The sequence below is a fragment of the Puma concolor genome, chromosome A2, assembly GCF_028749965.1.
Source record: "Puma concolor isolate L17-30 chromosome A2, mPumCon1.1.hap2, whole genome shotgun sequence".
Classification (NCBI taxonomy): Eukaryota; Metazoa; Chordata; class Mammalia; order Carnivora; family Felidae; genus Puma; species Puma concolor.
This window is the reverse complement of record NC_141668.1, coordinates 105,306,023-105,325,382: the sequence shown is the minus strand read 5'-3', so window position 1 is coordinate 105,325,382 and position 19,360 is coordinate 105,306,023. Positions and strand designations below refer to the sequence as shown.

Genomic DNA, 19,360 nt, shown 5'->3' with positions numbered 1-19,360 from the left:
GTTCTTTCCCCAATAATAGTCTTGATTTGCTGTAACTTCAAAGTAGGGGTCGGACATGGGTGGTGTAAATCCTTTAACTCTGTGCTTTTCTCCAGCTCAGGTTTTCAAATCACTGTTGGATCCCGAAATCACTCTTGAGGGTGTCATGGCCAGCATTTTAAAAGATGAAGTAGTGGGGCGCCTGGGTGGAGCAGTCGGTTAAGCGTCCGACTTCAGCCAGGTCACGATCTTGTGGTCCGTGAGTTCGAGCCCCGCGTCGGGCTCTGGGCTGATGGCTCAGAGCCTGGAGCCTGTTTCCGATTCTGTGTCTCCCTCTCTCTCTGCCCCTGCCCCGTTCATGCTCTGTCTCTCTCTGTCCCAAAAATAAATAAACGTTGAAAAAAAAATTTAAAAAAAAAATAAAAAATAAAAAAAAATAACAGATGAAGTAGAATCCAATCAGAAAGAGAGGTGTTGCACCGGAGAAGGGAAACACTATTTTCCAAAACTTCTGTTTCAATTACAGTAAAACCTTGGACTGCGACGAACTTGTTCTGCGAGGGTTCTGCAAGAGGAGTAAACATTTTAACTTGATAAACGAGCGATGTCTTGCAACACGGGTCGCATGTGACAGCGAACGCCACATGATCACAACTGAGCCACTGCTTCTGGAAATTCGCTTTGATTTACAAGTGATTTGGATGACAAGCGTGTTTCCGGAATGAATTATGCTTGCAAACCAAGGTTTAACTGTATGTGTGTGGGCGCACCCCGGCACACGATGAATGCATTTCTTACCATAGCTCGTAGTCAAAGCTTCAAAAGCCACTACGGATAGTCTCTTTCCAGAGGAATAAAAGAGGTCAAGACTTGGAAAATCAGAAATTGAGGGGGATACAATGAGCACAGAGTTAGAGAAGGCAACCCTGACCAGCAACCTGCTATTCCTATTTTTATTTTTTATTGAATTAAAAAAATGATATTCACACGTTCTTCAGCTACTTGTGGTTTTCCTTCCATGAATTTCTCGCTTCCATTAAAAAATCTTTTTCTAATGTTTATTTTTGAGAGAGAGACAGAGCAAGCAGGGAAGATCAGAGAGAGAGGGAGACACGGAATCTGAAGTGGGTTCCAGGCTCCGAGCCGTCAGCACAGAGCCTGACGCGGGGCTCGAACCCACGAACCGTGAGATCATGACCTGAGCCGAAGGCGGACGTTTCACTGACTGAGCCCCCCGGGGGGCCCCTCTTGCTTCCATTTCCGTATTATTTCCAGCTGGTGAGTGACAAGGCCGTGGCCTGGGAGGGGCGCCTGGCACGCCAGCGTGGGGCCCCGAGGCCCCAGCGCCCTTCAGGGGCTCCGACGGCTGAGCAGACTATGTGATCCCCTCTTCCGCTTGCAAACGGACGACAGGCGCGCTAATGTGTGACGGTGGCACGCTCCTGTCTGAGCCTCCCCTGGGAGGTGGACAGAGTCTGTGTGGGTGGCCCGTCTTCCAGAGGGGACGGATGACAGAGGCTCTCAGCGGGGACAACATGAGAGTCCCCTGCCTTGTGCTTGTTCCAGCCCTAAGCCTCCTTTTACAGGTGTGTTAAATGATTACCCAAGGTCTGCTGCTACAGCATAGCAGAGGGCACAAGCCTGTTCTCTTGAAAGCCTCTAGAATCTCCCTTCCCAGTGGGAGCTGTTCCCGGTCACGTGGTGCCTGGTACCAGGCACATTCACGGAACCCACTAAACCCGAACCCCCAGGAGGGAGGCCAGGAATGCCCCTGTACCCATGCCTGAAGGTACCCATTTGGGAGAGAAGGGTCAGACGGTAAGTTTGGCGTAGTTTGTGGTGTCTAATATATATATATATTTTTTTTTAAGTTTTTGAGAGAGAGAGAGAGAGAGAGAGCCAGCAGGGGAGGAGCAGAGAGAGCGGGGGAGAGAGAATCCCAAGTGGGCTCCGTGTCGTCAGCGCAGAGCCTGATGCGGGCTCAAACCCACAAAACCGTGAGATCGTGACCTGAGCCGAAGTCAAGAGTCAGACGCTTAACCAACTGAGCCCCCCAGGCGCCCCTCGTGGAGTCTAAGCTTCTAGCAGGACTGAAACTTAAACGGCACTAACGTGGATCACCTAGGTTCAAAGTCACCCCAGGGAAAAGCCTCAGCCAGCTCAGAAATATGGTGCAGTCATATTTTGTACAAAACGGAAAGAGTGCAGTAACAAAATACCAATACCACTTTACTTGTTTTGCACAAAATAAAAAACAAGGCAAGCCCCCTCCCTCTAATGTAAAAATGTGCCAAGAATGGCCTACTTTCGGAACCGGTGGGCTGGGAGAAGCCCCACGGTGCTCCCCTCAGGACGGCCTGCCTTCGCTCACAAACAGGGACTGGTTTTGTCCAGGGAGGGACTCGTTCTGAATTCTGTAAAGCCATCAAGAATGATCCCTGTTTGCAACATGATTGCTCATGCGAAACCATCTCTCAAGAAGCCCTACACGTCCTGTTCTTGACTCCTACGGGGACAGAGGTCACCACCTCTTCAGATGAGTAGCAGTGTGGTTTCTGCTTGCACCAAGGGCCCTTGTGTTCAAACACACACTTTATATTTAGGCACTAAAATTACACTCAGTCTGGGGGGATAGTCACTGATGGAGTAACCTAGGCCATAGCAAATGAAACTCTCCCAGCGCTGGCTCACTCCAGAGTGGTACCAGATGGTCTGGGTACCATCTGGTACCCATCTTCCCAGATTGGGAAGTCTTTTACCTCCGGGGGTGTGCGATGGAGGACGGGCCAAGCAGACACCGCTAAGTTCTATACACGATACACATGTGTGACGCGAAATTACCCTGAGTTATAACTGGAAAGCAAGGTGGGCCAGAGCCGAATGAAGGCCGTGGACAGCGTCATCCTGGTGTAGCACAAGGGAAGCTCGTGTGTCTTCCGCGGGGGTTGAGGCACAGGTGTGACTTCGGCGGGGGTGCCCTTAGCCTTGGGTCTGAGGCTGAGTTTTGCCGATTCAGAGCATCAACCAGACACAAGAGACTGACTCGAAAGCAGACCCTCCTTGGTCTCGTCATCCACGGCCACTTGTGTAACCTAAGTGTTTGCTATCAGTCATCCAGACCAGCGCTGCCCGCCAGAACTTTCTGCAATGATGGTGACGTTCTGTGTCTGCATGGATCATCATGGTGGCCCCTAGCCACTTGTGGCTGTTGAGCGCTTAATATGTGGCCAGGGCCACCTGGAACGGAACTTTTCATTTTATTTTTATGAATTAGAATTAAAATTTAAATAGGTGTGCGTACTTAGCGGTAGCATATTGGACTGCACACACTAGAAAACACCACGCTCTCTGTCTACCTGTGGTCACCCCCACGTTCATCCTTCACCCACGCATCTCCCAGCTGGACTCCGGGCCTCCATTAAAAAAAAAAAATTTTTTTTAATGTTTATTTATTTTTGAAGGAGAGAGACAGACAGAGTGTGAACAGGGGAGGGGCGGAGAGAGAGGGAGACACAGAATCTGAAGCAGGCTCCAGGCTCCAAGCTGTCAGCACAGAGCCCGACGTGGGGCTCGAACCCATGAACCGCGAGATCACGACCTGAGCGGAAGTCAGACGCTTAACGGACTGAGCTACCCAGGTGCCCCTGGACTCTGTGCCTCCTTGAGCACTGTGTGACACAGCTCCCATAGACAATGAGGTGTGTGTGTGTGTGTGTGTGTGTGTGTGTGTGTGTCTGAGTATACAGTTACCATAGAGCTTTTCTTCTCTAAGAGGATTTGTCATTCTTATTTCAAATAACCAAATTCCCTAATTCTCCAAAATGACATTGTGGTAATTTGCCGTAGACCAACCAAGGAAAAAAAAAATTCTTCTGCAAATTAATGTATCATTTTAGGAGATTTCTCTGGAAGGCGTGCGGGCCCAGAGGCAGAGAGAAGAGTTAGCTGGATGATCAACTTCAGCGGCTTGTTGTCATGGTCGTGGAATTCACACACTTACTACGTATTCGTTTTTGTCCTCTGGTCTCAAACACAACCCGTGTCTTCTTCCCCACACCAACTTCCTATAAATGGGAGTCCAAGAAGAACTCACCTCACTCCGAGAAGCAGCACCAATGCTCCGTGAAGAGACCCAAAGATAAAGGGAGAAAATGACAGGAAAAACATCAAACAGTAAAGAGCGCTCACTGGAAAAACACTGCCACGGGCTAGATTGAAATTGCAACCACATATAATATAAACTTAAAAAGAAATCAAGCAATCAGATCACAGAAGCTCAAAGCAGAGATGCGCGCATTCAAGGAGTATATTCAAGGCAAGGGACACGGCTCTAAACACAAGCAGGAGTGAGGCGCCTGGGTGGCTTGGCTGGTTAAGCGTCCAACTCTTGATTTCGGCTTGGGTCGTGATCTCACAGTTCATGGGTTCGAGCCCCATATGGGGTTCCCCACGCTGACATCGTGGAGCCTGCTTGGGATTCTCTCTCTCCCTCTGTGCTCCCCCCCCCCCCCCCCGCTCATGCTCTTTCTCTCTCTCAAAATAAACAAATGTTAAGGAGAAGTGGGAGGGCCATACACAGACTTCCTGGCGGTGGAGTCTGCATGGAGGCAGCAAGAGAAGGGATCCCACAGAAACATCCTACGTGACCCGGACGACATGTTGGAGCCACAGTAGATAAGCCAAAGGGAAGTGAGTTAAGAGGGTTTGAGAAAAAGCAAAGGTATTGGAATGCAGGTCAAGGGGACCCAACACACACATAATTGCTGTCTTTGAAAAAAGACCTGCCCTGTGCAGTGACGGGACAAAAATATACACAGATGTAATTCAGGAAACATTTCCAGACATCAAACAAGATTTTGATGTATCTACAGAGGGAAAGCGCACACTCTCTCCTGGGGGTGGCGGATGACACTTACCAATCAATGTCAACCCCGCGCTTATTCTAGGCTTCCCAGAAAGGGTCACTAGGGTTCCCTCCAGTGCCCCATGTGTCTTGGAGTGCCCTCTGCTGGCCATGCTGAGACCTGCAGCCACAGATGTCCATCTGTGGTCTTTGCCACCCCAGGTGAGCGGCCCCGTCGTCTACTGTGGGATGACAGACAAAGCCTAACCCTGCAAAATGATTAAGGCTTCACGTGTTTCCTGCCCTTCTTGTTAATGTACAGCTTCCGGTATGAGATGGGGGGGATACTGAGTTTACCATCTGAAAACCCAAAGCTGTAAGACAGTTTACTTTTGACAGTTAACAAGCTCACGTTTTGTTTTGTTTTTCTTTTAATCATTAAAATCCCTTCCTGTGGCTTTACTCATCACTCAAAATATGTTTTAAAAACCAATAACAAACACAACCCAGATCAAGTTGGCCCTTTGGCCCACCTGTTCATCTCCTAATGGCTTACATCATCTTCTTTGGAGGGACCATGAAATCCACATCTCAGACCCCGGCCGGGTGGTCCCTCCCCTACCTTGGGCTCTGGGTGGACGGAAACAGGAGGTTCTTCCTTGCCATGGTGCCCCCACACCCCCACTCCAGCACACTCTGGTGTCACGGCACCTAGCAGCCTGGTCCAGTCTCCCTCTCTGCCCCCCTCCCCCCACCCGTCTGATTCTCATCTCCTGCACTATGGACACACCCCAGCCCACAACACAGACTCCCCACACCCGATCACGCCCCAGGCCCAATGTGATCGTGTCACACACACCCGTCTCGCGAGCACACCAAGATCAAATCCTTCCTACTACTCTTCCTCCCGAGACGGGCCTGCCTCATAGGGGACGAGCAGAAATCAGGGACCTGGATTCTGAAAACAAATGACAGGGGATCAAATGCCACAGCTGTGCCCCTGCTGGTGGACAAGCCTGGCTCGTGACAGTATTCCCTCACTCTCTGCCCGGGGTGGGACGGGAGGCGGTGAGTCAGGCCTGAGTAAGGGTAAGGGGTACACCCACCGGGGTCCCTCAAGTGAGGTCCTGGGGCAGCAGAGACCCGGGGCATTCGTTCCCTTGATCTTTCTACCAACTTCTTCTTTGACTAGAAAACCCAGCTCTGTCCCACCGCAGTGGGAACAAAGCCACTGGATTTCTCAGAGACAAACATCCATGAGTCTCTTGAGGTGTCTGCAAAACTTGCGTGGAGATCAGACTACCTCCGAAGCACCCCAAGGCGTGCGATTCTGCGGTGTGGGTGCAGGGGGAAGAGGCCGTTGAGAGGATCCTGGCACCAACATGGAGGCACCTGGCCTGCGTCACCGGAGTCCAGAGTCTCTCAACAGGCCCATGAGGGCTCGTGCGTCACACGTCAATTCCTTTCCAATTCGTGCTTGACCAGCGCCAAGAAGCACACTGCTGGTAGTCTATGTGATTTCCAAAGGTTTTTAGGGGCTGCCCAGCTGGAGGGTTTCAAAACACAGAAACAGACACACGAGCCGTGGAAAATGAAGAACGCTACAGTAATGTTTATTTCTAATTACAAGAAACAGAACGTCAAGTCCCTTATTTGTACAAAAATACCTGAACGTTTACAATTAGGTTCACAAGCCGCAGAGCTATGTACAGAAAGGAGCAAAGCATGTGGAATAAAGGTTTTGTCCCTGAACCCTTTCTGCATTCCCTGAAAATGTTTACAGGTCAGACCACTGCTTGTGCTGTGACATCGCCATCCACCGCGAGCAGGTCCCACCCCGCAAAGGTGAGTCTCTTGGTCAAACCGTCAGGTATTAAGTGCAGAAAAGAGAGGACCAAACAGCTAGACTGAGGCACGCATTTCTTCACGGTTTAGCAAACAAAACAACATTCTAGAACTTAACGACCGAAGGGAACAGAGCTCACCCATGAACCTTGAATCCCCGAGGCATTTGGTATTTCCTTCCCAACAAAGTCCAGGTTGCTATGTGGGGTTTTCGACTTCGGAGAGGAAAATCACAGGCAGAGAGATTAAAAAGTCAACAGGCTCTAAAATGACCCTGAGCTGTCCCGTTTACATTCATGTCATCTAAATATAAAAATAAAAGTTGAATGTCCTTCAGCCCCTGAGTGGCTGGGCCGGACGCCCACATCCTTGAGGGACCGGCTGCTTTCGGGGGGGAACTCCCAGCCACCAGGCCCAGCAGTGAGACAGCTGCAGACTGGGGGGTGGGGGTCCCACCCTCCAGCACTTGACCGCGGCCAGGGAGGTCCAAAAGACTACGTCAAACCGGCGACACACAGACTGCGCGTCAGAGGCCAGCTTTTGTCTTCCTTTTAAATAAACGGCAGGTTTATAAATACAAAATGCTGTGGATGCTGTCTATTGGAGAGGGCCGTGAGAGTCTCATCTTACTGGTCTATGTAAAGAGAAAAAAAAAAAAAGGAAAAAGAAATCATAGAACTTTTTTAAGGTTCGGCTTCCAACCGGTGAAAAGAAAAATGTCGAACTGTGCGAATAAAGAGCCGATCCAAGGTGAAGGGCCCCGGAAGCTTGCCGCCAGGTAAGACTTGAGAATTACCTACGTGTCAATAGTCTGAAAGACAGAAGTGGCCACAGAAAGAACAGAACGCAGCTGAGCGTTTATGGTTCAAAACGTTTTACCACAAAGCCTGTACTTGTGTAAGTAGACGTTTCACGGAAGACGAGTAGAGTGAGACCTGTAAAGTGAAATACAGTGTTTCTAGACCCTAGAGTTCCTTCGAGGGCATCTGTGTCACTGAAGCCGGCCACATGTGTCCCACACTGTGGGCACATTCCTCCAGGGGCATGGTGCTGGGTCAGGGCCAGGCCACCTAGTGGCTGGCACCCATCCAGAGGACCAGTCACATGTGGTGACTGATCTCAGAAAAGGGGACCATTTTCACCACACTAGTCTGTATGCCTGTCAAGGGAGACCTTTCTGCTCTGCAGAGACCGAAGGGAAGGACACGGCCACTCTCACACCTGGTGACTCTGCTAAGGGGCGTGCGGAGGGACACTCCAGCCCCCCCACCCCCGTGTGACTCAGCCCCCCAGAGGGGTAAACAGGGTGCGTTGATAAGACTCTTCAATGCCTATGACTGCTGTGAGGTACTTCTGAGCGCCAGCCGTCTGAGGGGGAGCCCCCGCGTGCACCGGCTCAAGGGGGTTTTCAGCAGAATGGAGGCTATGGAGCGAAGACCTTTAAATGCCAGGCTGCAGACATGCCCTTTCCAATGTTTCCGTCTTTATCACCATGGAAACCCCCGGGCCACAGCGGGAAGTCAACCAAGTGCCATTTTCCTTTTAGATCCTTCAACTCCCGGGAGGGACAAGAGCCAGGAAGGGACCCAGCCACGGTGGGGGCGGCGGGGGGGGGGGGGGGGGGGGGGGTTAAGAGTAAGGCAGCGATCGCCCTAGAACAGGCTGAAAGGGGGCCCCCAGCGGCCGGCCCTGGGTGCCCGGTGTGTCCCGGGGACGCTCCCTGCGTCCAGCTAAGGGGCCCGCTGCCGTGTTGTGGAACAGAGCATTTTCCAAAACAAACAAACAAACAAACAAACAACCCAGGTCTCCTGAACTGTGGAGGATAGGACACACAGGTAACAGGTGTGCAGGACATCTGTGCATAGGGGAATGACCGACAGACGTGGTTGCCTGGGTCCACAAAACGTGCCAAATGCCTACCACAGGTGACACCTTTTATTTATTTTAAAAAAAGAAGCTCTTCAAGTATTCTGGGAGGGGCTGGGGGTGGTTTGTGACCTGGGAGCTGAATCCGCCCCCGGCAACTGCACAGGGCCGGCACCACCCTCCGGCAACAACCAGGGGGCGGCCCCCCCCACCCCCCCCCCCGCCCCCCGCAGCCAGTCTCTGGAGCCTGGCACTGGACGCCACACCCCCTCTGACAGAGGCCGAGTACAATATTGAAAACAAAGAAGGAGTGCAAAAAGTGATCGATACAAAAAAAGTAAACATATCAGTTTTAATTGTCAAGATTATTCCAGGGCAAGAGTTCACTTCCAATTACTCGTCTCCGGTTCTGGTTCCGACGTGGCCCAGCCGAGACCATCGCTCCGGTTTCCTCTCCCACCTGCACATGCTCTCCGGCGCCTCCCTGATCTCGCCGGTGCGGAGAGAGACGCTCCTGCCGGCTCCGCAGCAGCAAATCACCGTCCAGTCCAGCGACCGGTCCGTCCCGGGCGGCCGGCCCCGACGGACCCACCCCCCCACCCCCCTTCCCCCCGCCCTCCCCAGGGTGCAGAACAACAGACGTGTGCTCTTCGCGACGTACATCCCCTTCCCTCGTTCCAGTGTCAGCTTCCTCCAGGCTCCGCCGAGAGTCAGTGTGAGGTCATAAGGCCACGCGGATGCAGTGGTGCCTCAGTTTGCAAGGCAGGACTCCTTTGTTGAGCTGGTAGAAGTCCACGAGCTGGATCAGGTCGGAGAACTTGGTGTTCCCGTCGTCAAGGCTGAAGTAGATCTGCCCGTCATCCTCGCACTGCGGGGACATGAGAACACTCACTGCGTTAGCGGCCGCCCCTCGGGGAACGCGGCGGCGCGAGTGTGGGGTCACCGCAAGGCGTCGCTGGTAAGAGCAGCTGCGGAAAGCGCCTCCCCAGCCCCCCGCGTGTTTGGTGGCTATTTTTTATCAAGGTGGGGGGTGGGGGGCACTCCGCGGTCCCCCCCCACAGCGAACGACTTTCCTGACGCCAGGTTGAACTCTGCGAAGGTGACGTTCAAGGACTGCAGAGCTCTGGGGCGCAAGGGGGGGGGGGGGGCTCGGTGGGTTAGGCTCCGGCTCTTGATTTCAGCTCAGGTCACGATCTCTCAGTTGGGGAGTTCGAGCCCCCAGTCAGGCTCTGTGCTAACCGTGCAGACCCCGCTCGGGATTCTCTCTCTCTCTCTCTCGATAAATAAACTTTTTTTAAAAAAAAAAGGCTGCAAGCGCTGTCATCCTCATGGAGCAAACTGGCTTGAAATGTCTCAGTGGTAACCCAGAACCCCTTCTTGACTCCAAAATACTGCTGGATGCACAACACACCCTGTTTTCAAGCACAGGGGCTGCGGTCTTGTTGCTCTAAGTCTCAAGCTACCCTGATAATTTCTAGAATTTGGGGTTCTTTGGGCGAACGGCATTACCCACTCTGCCTGCCCGTAAGATACGTTTTCACTCGATTTTCGATCTCAGGCGAAGAGAACGAGAACGTCTGTGTCCACGACAGGAGGCAGCGGTAAACAGAACAAACCATGGACGAAGCACTTCTCCTTGGCTGATGATTCCCAGGTTTGCGCATAATGCTTTATGGACTTGGGGAAGCCTGGCCTCAGAGCCAGACCCGGTCCCTCCCTCCCACTGGGGTCCAGGGCGAGCCGCTGGCAGCCCTTGGGCTCTCCTTGTCCTTATTTGTAGAACGAGGGCATCGAAACACAGCCAGAGGCGACGGCACCACAGGACGTGCCCAGCCGGTGGCTTGCTCAGATCCACAAAAGCTACCCAGATGGCCCAGACCTTCTCCAGCCCGCATTTCCTGCCTCCGTGTGACTCCTGGGATGCCACAATCCTAGGCTCAGGCAAGCTTCGGAAACACCAGGCTCAACAGTGTGAAACAGATGCATTCGGTTATGTCAAGCCTTCTGGAACTTTCCGTGGCCGCCAGACTGTGAATCCCTGACAGGAAAAGACGTCATTCCCCTCTTTCGGCAGAATATTTCCTGGGTTTGGGCCCCGCAGGAAACATTTCAGGAACGTTACTACCACCTGCAGAATCTATCACTTAATTATGTAAAACACCTAATGTCAATTTTGTATATAGTATCCCCAACTGAATGGTGGCTTCATGGAGGTGCAGACAGCCGTCTCCCACAGAAGCGCTCAGTCATGAACTAGAATCTGAGCTTTGGAACACCAAAGAGAGACAGAACTTACGCTTGAAAAATCTAACAAAAATTTTCTTTAAAAAAATGGTGCTGACTGACGTATTTGGTAATGATGTTTTCAGAGCTGCTCAAAGGTAGACTCTTTTTTTGTTTCTTTTTAAGGTTTATTTATTTTTGAGAGAGAGAGAGACGGAGAGTGAGCGGGGAGGAGCAGAAAGGGAGACACAGAATCTGAAGCAGGCTCCAGGCTCTGAACTGTCAGCACAGAGCCCGACGCGGGGCTCGAACTCACAAACCATAAATCGTGACCTGAGCCAAAGTCGGACGCTTAACCGACTGAGCCACCGAGGTGCTCCTGTTTTCTGATCCAAGGACCGAGTGAAAGTGCAATGCAACTTCTCGTTGGGGGCCATGTGACCACGGGTCAGTGTTTCTACAACTTTCTTGGGTCACCAGGTACACACCAGCATAAATCAGACCAATCCTCAGATTCGAGTGGCCGAGAGTCAAACCTACCGTGAAGACCCTGTCTTGTGCCATACGTGCCCCGGCGCCAGGCTCCCCGGCTCACGGCTCTGTCATACGTCCACCCGCCAGCTGACCTCGCTCCTCCCCATTGGTGCCGAGTCAGCTACAACGCGGGTGGGCCTCAGTGCAACGCCACCATTTTAAATATTATTTCTGCGGAAATGCCGTCCCCAATGTCAGACAACAGCCTTCTCCAGAGACTCTTGCAAGTATCCCTGTTGTGAGCTTGGGCCTGTCTGATGCCTAACGATCGATCTGTAGTTTGGTTCGTTTGGAATTTGAAAATTCAGGAAGCACGGACCCAGAAAACGAACAAAAACGAGGCTTGGTGTGATGTGACCGATACTTACAGGAAGGATCTGGAAATTTTTAATTTTCTGATGATGACACAGCGTGAGCACAAAAGCCTTTGGATTGCTCTGGCTGTCTCGGAGGAGAAAAAGCCTGGGAATGGAAAAAGATCAGCTGATGGTGAACTTTTAAAATGCAGACTTTTTAGACGTGTAGGTATATGTGTGCATCTGTGCATACGCATATACACACACTCACACATTTCCCTGCTCCTGCTGCTAAGACAGGCTTGCAGCCACGATGCCTTAGTATCCGGGTGGCCTGCGGTGGCTGCAGGGACCTCGCATCCAGCCTGGTTTCTGAATATCACCCTGCACTGAAAGGACCCAGAGCTCCTCGGAGATGCAGTGGACTCTAGGGCCACGGCAGGGAAAGAATATGATGTAGCCGGACCATTTTGTGCCGGAAAGTAATACGTTCAAAGGGTCATGATCCAGGAGGCAGCATCAGAGGTTAAGTATCAGAAGTCACAGGTTATAACTCAGAGGATAAAACAGGAATCCGTGAGTATATACAGATATTACAAATAAACAGACGACGAAATTAACAGTGGAGAGGAGAAAGCGCTTCCTGAGAGCAGAAAGGAAGCTAACTAGGTCGGGAACGATGGGTTAGAAACCGTCTTGCAGGTTACTACCGATCAAGACGATTGTTAATGGGCGTGAACATCAGCAGATGAAAATTGGTGAAAAACAGTGTTTTCAGTCTCAAACCATCATCCCCCTAATACGTATTTATTACAAAGGGAAACACAGTGACCGTCCGTCAGAGAAACCCGGTCAATACCGTCACCACCAAGCATTTGAGGCACCTGCACCGGGAACAAGACAATCCTCCTGACTGTGCACCACCAGTGACTCGATGTCCCTTCCTGCAAAGTGGTGACCCAGCTGAACCCCGAGCGACCAGACGCGTTCAAGCCAAGGGGCACTCTGCAATTCCTGGCTTCTTCCCAGACCAAGTGTCGACCAAGGACAGAAAGGCTAAAGAGACACACCGTGTAGGGAGTATTTAGAATTAAGGGTTTTTTTCTTTTCCCACAAAGGATGTGATCAGAACCACTAGGAAAAGTTGGAATAAGTGTGCATACTGGATACCAGAACCACACGGATGTTTACTTCCTAATTTTTTTTTAATTTTTAAAATAATGTTTATTTTTTAGAGAGAGAGCATGAGCAGGGGACGGGGAGAGAGAGAGAGAGGGAGACACAGAATTGGAAGCAGGCTCCAGGCTCCGAGCGGTCAGCGCAGAGCCCGACGCGGGGCCAGAACTCACGAACTGAGAGCTCATGACCTGAGCCGAAGTCGGACGCTTAACCGACTGAGCCACGCAGACGCCCCTAGTTCCTGGTTTTTCTAACGGTACTCTGGTTATGTAAGAAGACAAGTCCTTGTTCTTAGAAATTTCCTACCGGGATAAGTAGGAGACAAGGGACTTCACGCTGTAACTTACTCCCAAATGGTTCAGACAAAAAAAGGAAGGAGGGAGGGGAGGAGAGAGACTATGATAATCCAAACGGGCCACCGTGTTGACGGCTGGGGAATCTGAGAAAACGCGTACAGGAATTCATTACATTCCTCTGGCAACTTTTCCACGATTTGGAATTTATTTCAAGATAAAAAAAAAAAAAAACACCCACATACAAATCAGAAAAGCACAAAGAAGGACTGGTCTTTGCTTTCACATGAGCACACCTGGCAGTGGCTGCAAAGACCGTTAATGCACCTGAGAAAGGAAGAGAAAAATGTCCCAACGCCAGCATCCAAGTGACACGGACCTTAGCCTGCTTTTCTTTTTTTTTTTTTTTTTTAATTTTTTTTTCAACGTTTTTATTTATTTTTGGGACAGAGAGAGACAGAGCATGAACGGGGGAGGGGCAGAGAGAGAGGGAGACACAGAATCGGAAACAGGCTCCAGGCTCTGAGCCATCAGCCCAGAGCCCGACGCGGGGCTCGAACTCACGGACCGCGAGATCGTGACCTGGCTGAAGTCGGACGCCTAACCGACTGCGCCACCCAGGCGCCCCCTTAGCCTGCTTTTCAAAGGTATTAAAACCAAACTCTGAGTCACCAGTGAAGCCATCATCAGACTGAAGTGTTAAGACGGAAAGCAGCTAACTAGACTGGAAAGTCCTGTATCAAAGAGGCCAAGAAGGGGCGCCTGGGGGGCTTAGTCGGTTAAGTGTCTGACTCTTAATTTCGGCTCAAGGTCATGATCCCAGGGTCGTGGTATCCAGCCCTGCGTCGGGCTCTGTGTTCACAGTGCAGAGACTGCTTGGGATTCTCTCTCTCTCTCTCTCTCTCTCTCTCTCTCTGCCCCTCTCCTGGTCGTGTTTTCTCTCTCTCAAAAATTAGTATTTTTTTTTAAAAAAGCAAGTAAATGTTTTATTTTACTATGGGTCTTCTCAGAGCCTTTAAAATGGGAACATTCACTGTGAGCGCCTGGGGGCCCCAGCTCAGTTATCCAGCCTTACGGGGACCACAAACCCCTGTGTTCTAGAATTTCCAGAAGGCATGTTCTTCAGAACACCGTCTGGGAGATGCCAGCCAGAGCTGAGTCCCATGACTCGAGGGGTGGGCAGGGGGGGGCGGTGCTAAGAATCGCAGGACCCACGTGGGGTGTGGGCGTCACACAGCACCTCGAGGGGGCCAGGGGGCCTACCCCCTCCCCTGGGCAGAGCCGCACACCCCGTTACTTCGTCTACATCAAAGATCTGCCTTTGGGGTGATTTCGTTCCAAAGAATCCATCCTTCCGGGAGAAGCTCAGGAGCTTCTAGGGCTCCAGGCTGTCTGACAGGGAAAGCTCGGTGTCTCTGTCACCTTAGTTAGCTCCCTGTCACTTCGTGGCCCCAAAGTAGCCAGGGAAACGGGCACTGTCCCACTGCCTGTGTTTGGGCTCGACCCGGGGAAATCCTGAGGTGACCCCAAAGGCTTGGGTTTTATAGGTCATGCCCAACAGCCACCTGCCGGCAGTGATTACTAACTCAGAGCCTGTGGGCTGAAAAGCGCGTGGCTTGGGAGTCCACAAGATTCCCAGACCTGCCACGGATCAGCTCCATGACGCCCGTCCCACAGCCCCGACAAGGAGACTGGCCGCTGGGAAAATGGACCCGCGCATAACAGTGCACGGCCCACGGGAGCCCGAGGGGACAGCGATCGCCACCAGCAAACCCCAGACCCTGCGTAAAGACAGGCCGCGGGGAAGACTATGTGTCACGACACGTGGCCGGGTCAGGAAGTCTTGAACGCAGCACAGAGAGGAACGTGGTGAGGACAAGGTACAGGGGGGAGCCCCTTCAGATGTGCTCACCAGTGCGCTCGTGGAGACCCAGAAGCTAGCGGGCTGTGCCAGGGCCTGACCATGATCGGGGTCACAGCACGATCATGGTCACTGCACACATGGACTCATTCAGCCCCAACGGTGACCCTGTCAATGTCCTCATTTCTTTCTTTTTTTTCTTTGAGAAAGAGGAGGAGAGAATGTGAGCAGGGGAGGGGAAGAGGGAGAGAGAGAAGCCCCAGCAGGCCTCACACTGTGACGCGGGGCTCAATCCCACGACCCCGGGCTCATGACCTGAGCCGACACCAAGAGGCGGACGCTCAACCGACTGAGCCGCCCGGGCGCCCCTGTCCTCATTTCATGATGTGGAAAGTGGGACACAGAGAAGTCAGCAGGTTCCCCAGGGTCACACAGCTAGCAGAAGCCACAGACGAACCTTGGCTTCCAGGATCGACAGGGGCACTGGTCAAATCTGAGGAGGTGTATACAGACGATTCCTCCGTGGCTGGCGAGCACTGCTAGGGCTCTGAACAGTGCTGCGTGAGCCCCGGGACGGGACCCCTCTCTCTGCCCTGGGGGAAGGGAAAGCTACAAAGAACTCAAATCTGGACAAAGAAGTTTCCTTCCGCCAGTGGAGGAGTGGGGTACAGACAGAGGGAGGTGGAGACCGGGGGCTGCGGAGGTGTAGGGGTGGGGAGGGTCGGGGACAGAGCCAGAGATGCTGCAGGAAATGACATGAGCCGCCAGGGGTATTTTAGCAGAGGAGAAGACACAGGTAGGTTTGCCCCTGGAAAGATCCTTCTCCAGGTTGTGGGGTGGGCTGCGGGCAGAGGGACAGGGGGCAGGGAGCTCGCCCTCTGCAGGAGTCTGCGGGTTGGTGGGGTGTGAGAGTGCATGCATACACCTGCCCACAGGCACGTGCACACGCATATACACACGTACACATTTTGCGTATCTGGGTGCACAGGAACACACATGTGCATATAGACACATACATACACGTGCACACACACGTGCATTCACACACACAGGTACACACACACACACACACACACACACACACGACCGCACCAGGGCATACAGACACACACAAACACGCACACACATGCATTCACACATAGGTACACACACACACGACTGCACAAGGGCATACAGACGCACACAAACATATAGGTACACACACATGTGCATTCACAGACACAGGTACCCACATACACACGGACACACAAGGGCATATAGACACACACACACATATGCACATACACACGTGCATTCACACACACAGGTATAAACACACACACACTACCACACAAGGGCATATACATACATGCACACACACGTGCATTCACGTGCTGCTCCATCTACCGCGTGACAGGGAACAAGGGAGACAGAAGAGGGTATTCGAGGAACCACAAGTGCACCACTAGCAACCCACCCGCTCCTCCCACGCACAGACACGCGAGAAAGAGCCACAGAAGAAAAGCAGAGGGAGACGGTGGTATCTGAGGAGACCCGAAAGATCTAGCAACCAAAGGCAATTTGTTGGTCCCGATTTGAACCAGCTCAATGTAGAGGATTTTTTTTTTTTTTTTTTTTTTTTTGGCAACAATTAGGGAAGTTTGAACCCAGATTGGATTTTAGATGATATTAAGGAATTCTTGTTTATTGCATTAAGGGTAACAATGATTTTGTGGCTGTGTCAAAAGACAGAGGTCTTTATTTTTTAGAGACACACTAACTACATTTACTGGTAAAAATGTGGAATGTCTGGGATTTTAATTTTAAAATATTCCAGAAGGACCCAGGGAGGAGGAGTAGAAGAGAAGCCAACAATGGTGGGAAGGGAAACAGACAAACTGAAATTAGCGAACTGATAAAACCAGACAAGGATTAAGTGGGGGCTCACTATACTTTTCTCCCTTGGGTAACTTTTTAAAATTCCCATAATAAAACTTGTAAAAGATGAAAAATAGGGAAACCAGAGCCATGCTGAGCAAGACTGGGCGGGGGGGTGCCACGGCCGATGGGATATTAGCCCTTGAAAGTACTTGTGCACTGGGGTTTGACCTCTCGTACTCCCGGGAACCCTGTGACGGCTCCAGTGTGAGTGACCCCAAGCTAACCCGTTGGCACACATGCCCATCTCCCCATCCAATAGCAACACCCGCCCCCTGCCCCCTGCCGGCTGGCGCACGTGAGGACAGGCTCCACGGACTCCCGCCGTGAGAAACGGTACATCTTTGTGGCTCAAAGCCACCAAAGTCTGTGGCTGTTTGTTCTCGGCACAAGCTGGCTGATAAAATGCACACACTGAAAGGGGTGGGCAAAACTATTTTTCTTCCACTGCCGCTGCTTTATTAGTGAAAAATAACTGGTTTGTGGGGCGCCTGGGTGGCTCAGGCAGTCGAGCGTCTGACTCTTGGTTTCAACTCACATCACGATCTCACGGTTCTGCGAGATCGAGTCCCAACACTGGGCTCTTGTGCTGACGACATAGGTCCTGCTTGGGATTCCCTCTCTCCTCTCTCTCTGCCCTTCCCCTGCTCACATGCTTTCTCTCAAAATACCCACCCCCCACCCCCCAAAAAAATAGTAACTGGCCGTGTTCTCTGTCTGCATTTCCGCCAAGAGGCAGAACTTGGTAATGGATGGGCAGACAGGATGGGCTGCGATCCTCCCTCTGCCACACTCACTGGCTGTGCTGGGCCCGACGCACGCTGACCCTGAGCCACACCTCCTCTTTCACAGGAGGCTGTAAGGACTGCCCACCACCCAGATCTCTGAGAAATAATGTGCTCGCACAACGAAACCTCAGCAGATGCCCGCTCCCGGACGGCGCCTCCTTACCCGTCCACCAGCCCCTGCTGCTTAATGATCCTGTGTGACTCCTCCCTGGAGATGTGGCCGTGAAACCAGTGCTGTGTCCGATGAATCACTGTGGGAGGGAAGACAGAGGAGGGGAGGGTCCTGGCCCGTCCACAGAATGGCTCCCGTGAAGGCACAGCGCACTCGTGATCGGCGCGGGGGCCCGATGCCCACGGCTGCACAACTCGTGGTGCCCGCAGGGCCTGGAGGCTTGGAGAAGCTCGGGGGGTGGAGGTGGGGGAATGGGAGCTTTACGAGGAAAAGTCCCCGACCGGCATGCTGTGCTTACCCGTACTCAGGGTGGACGGCTGGAGGGGGCTTTGGCTGCTGAGGATATTCATCCGTGTGCTCCGTTTCTGCAGAAGAAATGCCCATGTTAGCGCTAAGACAGTGGACGGATGCAGCCCGACAGCCACTGAGGACACACACCTGGGGCGGGGAAGGATGACCACGGAGCAACAGCCACCTGCCACCCTCCGTGTCTGACCACCGTTGTTTTGTTTTTAATGTCTTTTATTCATTTTTGAGGGAGAGAGTGGGAGTGTGGGAGGGGCAGAGGATCTGAAGCGGGCTCTGGGCTGCCAGCACAGCCCGACACAGGGCTTGAACCCACAAACTGTGAGATCATGACCTGAGCCGAAGTCGCTCAACCGACGGAGACACCCAAGCAACCCCTGACCACAGTTTTAAAAACAGAAGCATCCCGGGGGATTCGGAAGGCACACGCAGTGAAATTCCTGGTAAGTTTTGGGAAAAAAAAAGCCTGAGCCACTGAACTCAGGCAGGCCTGGAAACACGGGCTCCGGAGAGTTCTCCACACGCTCTGAAGCTCAGGTTCACGGAACTTTCTGAGCCAGAGCGGCGGGTTCGTGGTTCACACGTTGTGTGTAAATCTTAGAAAGTCTGCAGTCAGGGTGATGTTCTGATTTCTGGAAGTCAGAACGTGAGCCTTCAAGGGAGGAGACCGTCCGGGGCCACGAAGCTGGTTAGTTGCCGAGCCACGATGTGCAATGTCTATCGGCCTCATTAGGGTGGGCTCCGTGCTGCCCACACATGGCCACAGACCGCCCACCAGCAAGAGCAGCTCCGAGCGGGACCCAAGAGGTCACAGGGCTCTGCTCCTGTCCCGCGCCTCCTCCGGGAGCCAGTGGGGCGCATGGGCGCTGGGGATGCGGAGGAGACCCCACGCGCCAACTGCTTACCCCCATCTGAGCCTCAGAGGCCGCCCTCCCCTCCCCTGACGACACCCCCAGAGAGGATCACTCTTTGGGGAGACCAGCGGGGTGTGCCACGCACAAGGGGGCCTGCCCTTACCCTCCAGGCGTGGCCTTCCTCCAGGGCTGCACTCTGGGCTTCGGCCGGGTTCTCGATCACTCTTCCTGTTTGCCCGGAAAAATCCATGGCCACGAGGGAGTTCTCAGAGACGCTGCGCTGGAAGGAAAGGGCAAGTTCCTACGACGTAGGGAAGGAGGCCTCAGCCGCACATGGGAACGCAACACCGTCCTAAAGGTGGCCAGGAAAGGGTGACAGCAATGTCCCGCCTCCCCACTCCAGG

At 52.6% G+C, this 19,360-nt stretch overlaps 1 protein-coding gene across 6 annotated transcripts in view; it reads right to left on the bottom strand.

Moving 5' to 3' along the window:
• Positions 1–6,419: 6,419 nt before the first annotated feature.
• GRB10 (growth factor receptor bound protein 10) overlaps positions 6,420–19,360 on the bottom strand; it is a 184,325-nt gene continuing 171,384 nt past the window's right edge. For all 6 annotated transcript variants that reach the window (XM_086697082.1, XM_086697087.1, XM_086697083.1 and 3 more), the window contains 5 exons: positions 19,120–19,236; positions 18,095–18,161; positions 17,788–17,875; positions 11,659–11,752; positions 6,420–9,401 (listed from right to left, as the gene is read on the bottom strand). In XM_086697082.1, coding sequence (XP_086553208.1) covers positions 9,255–9,401; positions 11,659–11,752; positions 17,788–17,875; positions 18,095–18,161; positions 19,120–19,236 — 513 coding nt within the window. In that variant the 3' untranslated portion in view covers positions 6,420–9,254. The remainder of the gene's footprint in view (positions 9,402–11,658; positions 11,753–17,787; positions 17,876–18,094; positions 18,162–19,119; positions 19,237–19,360) is intronic.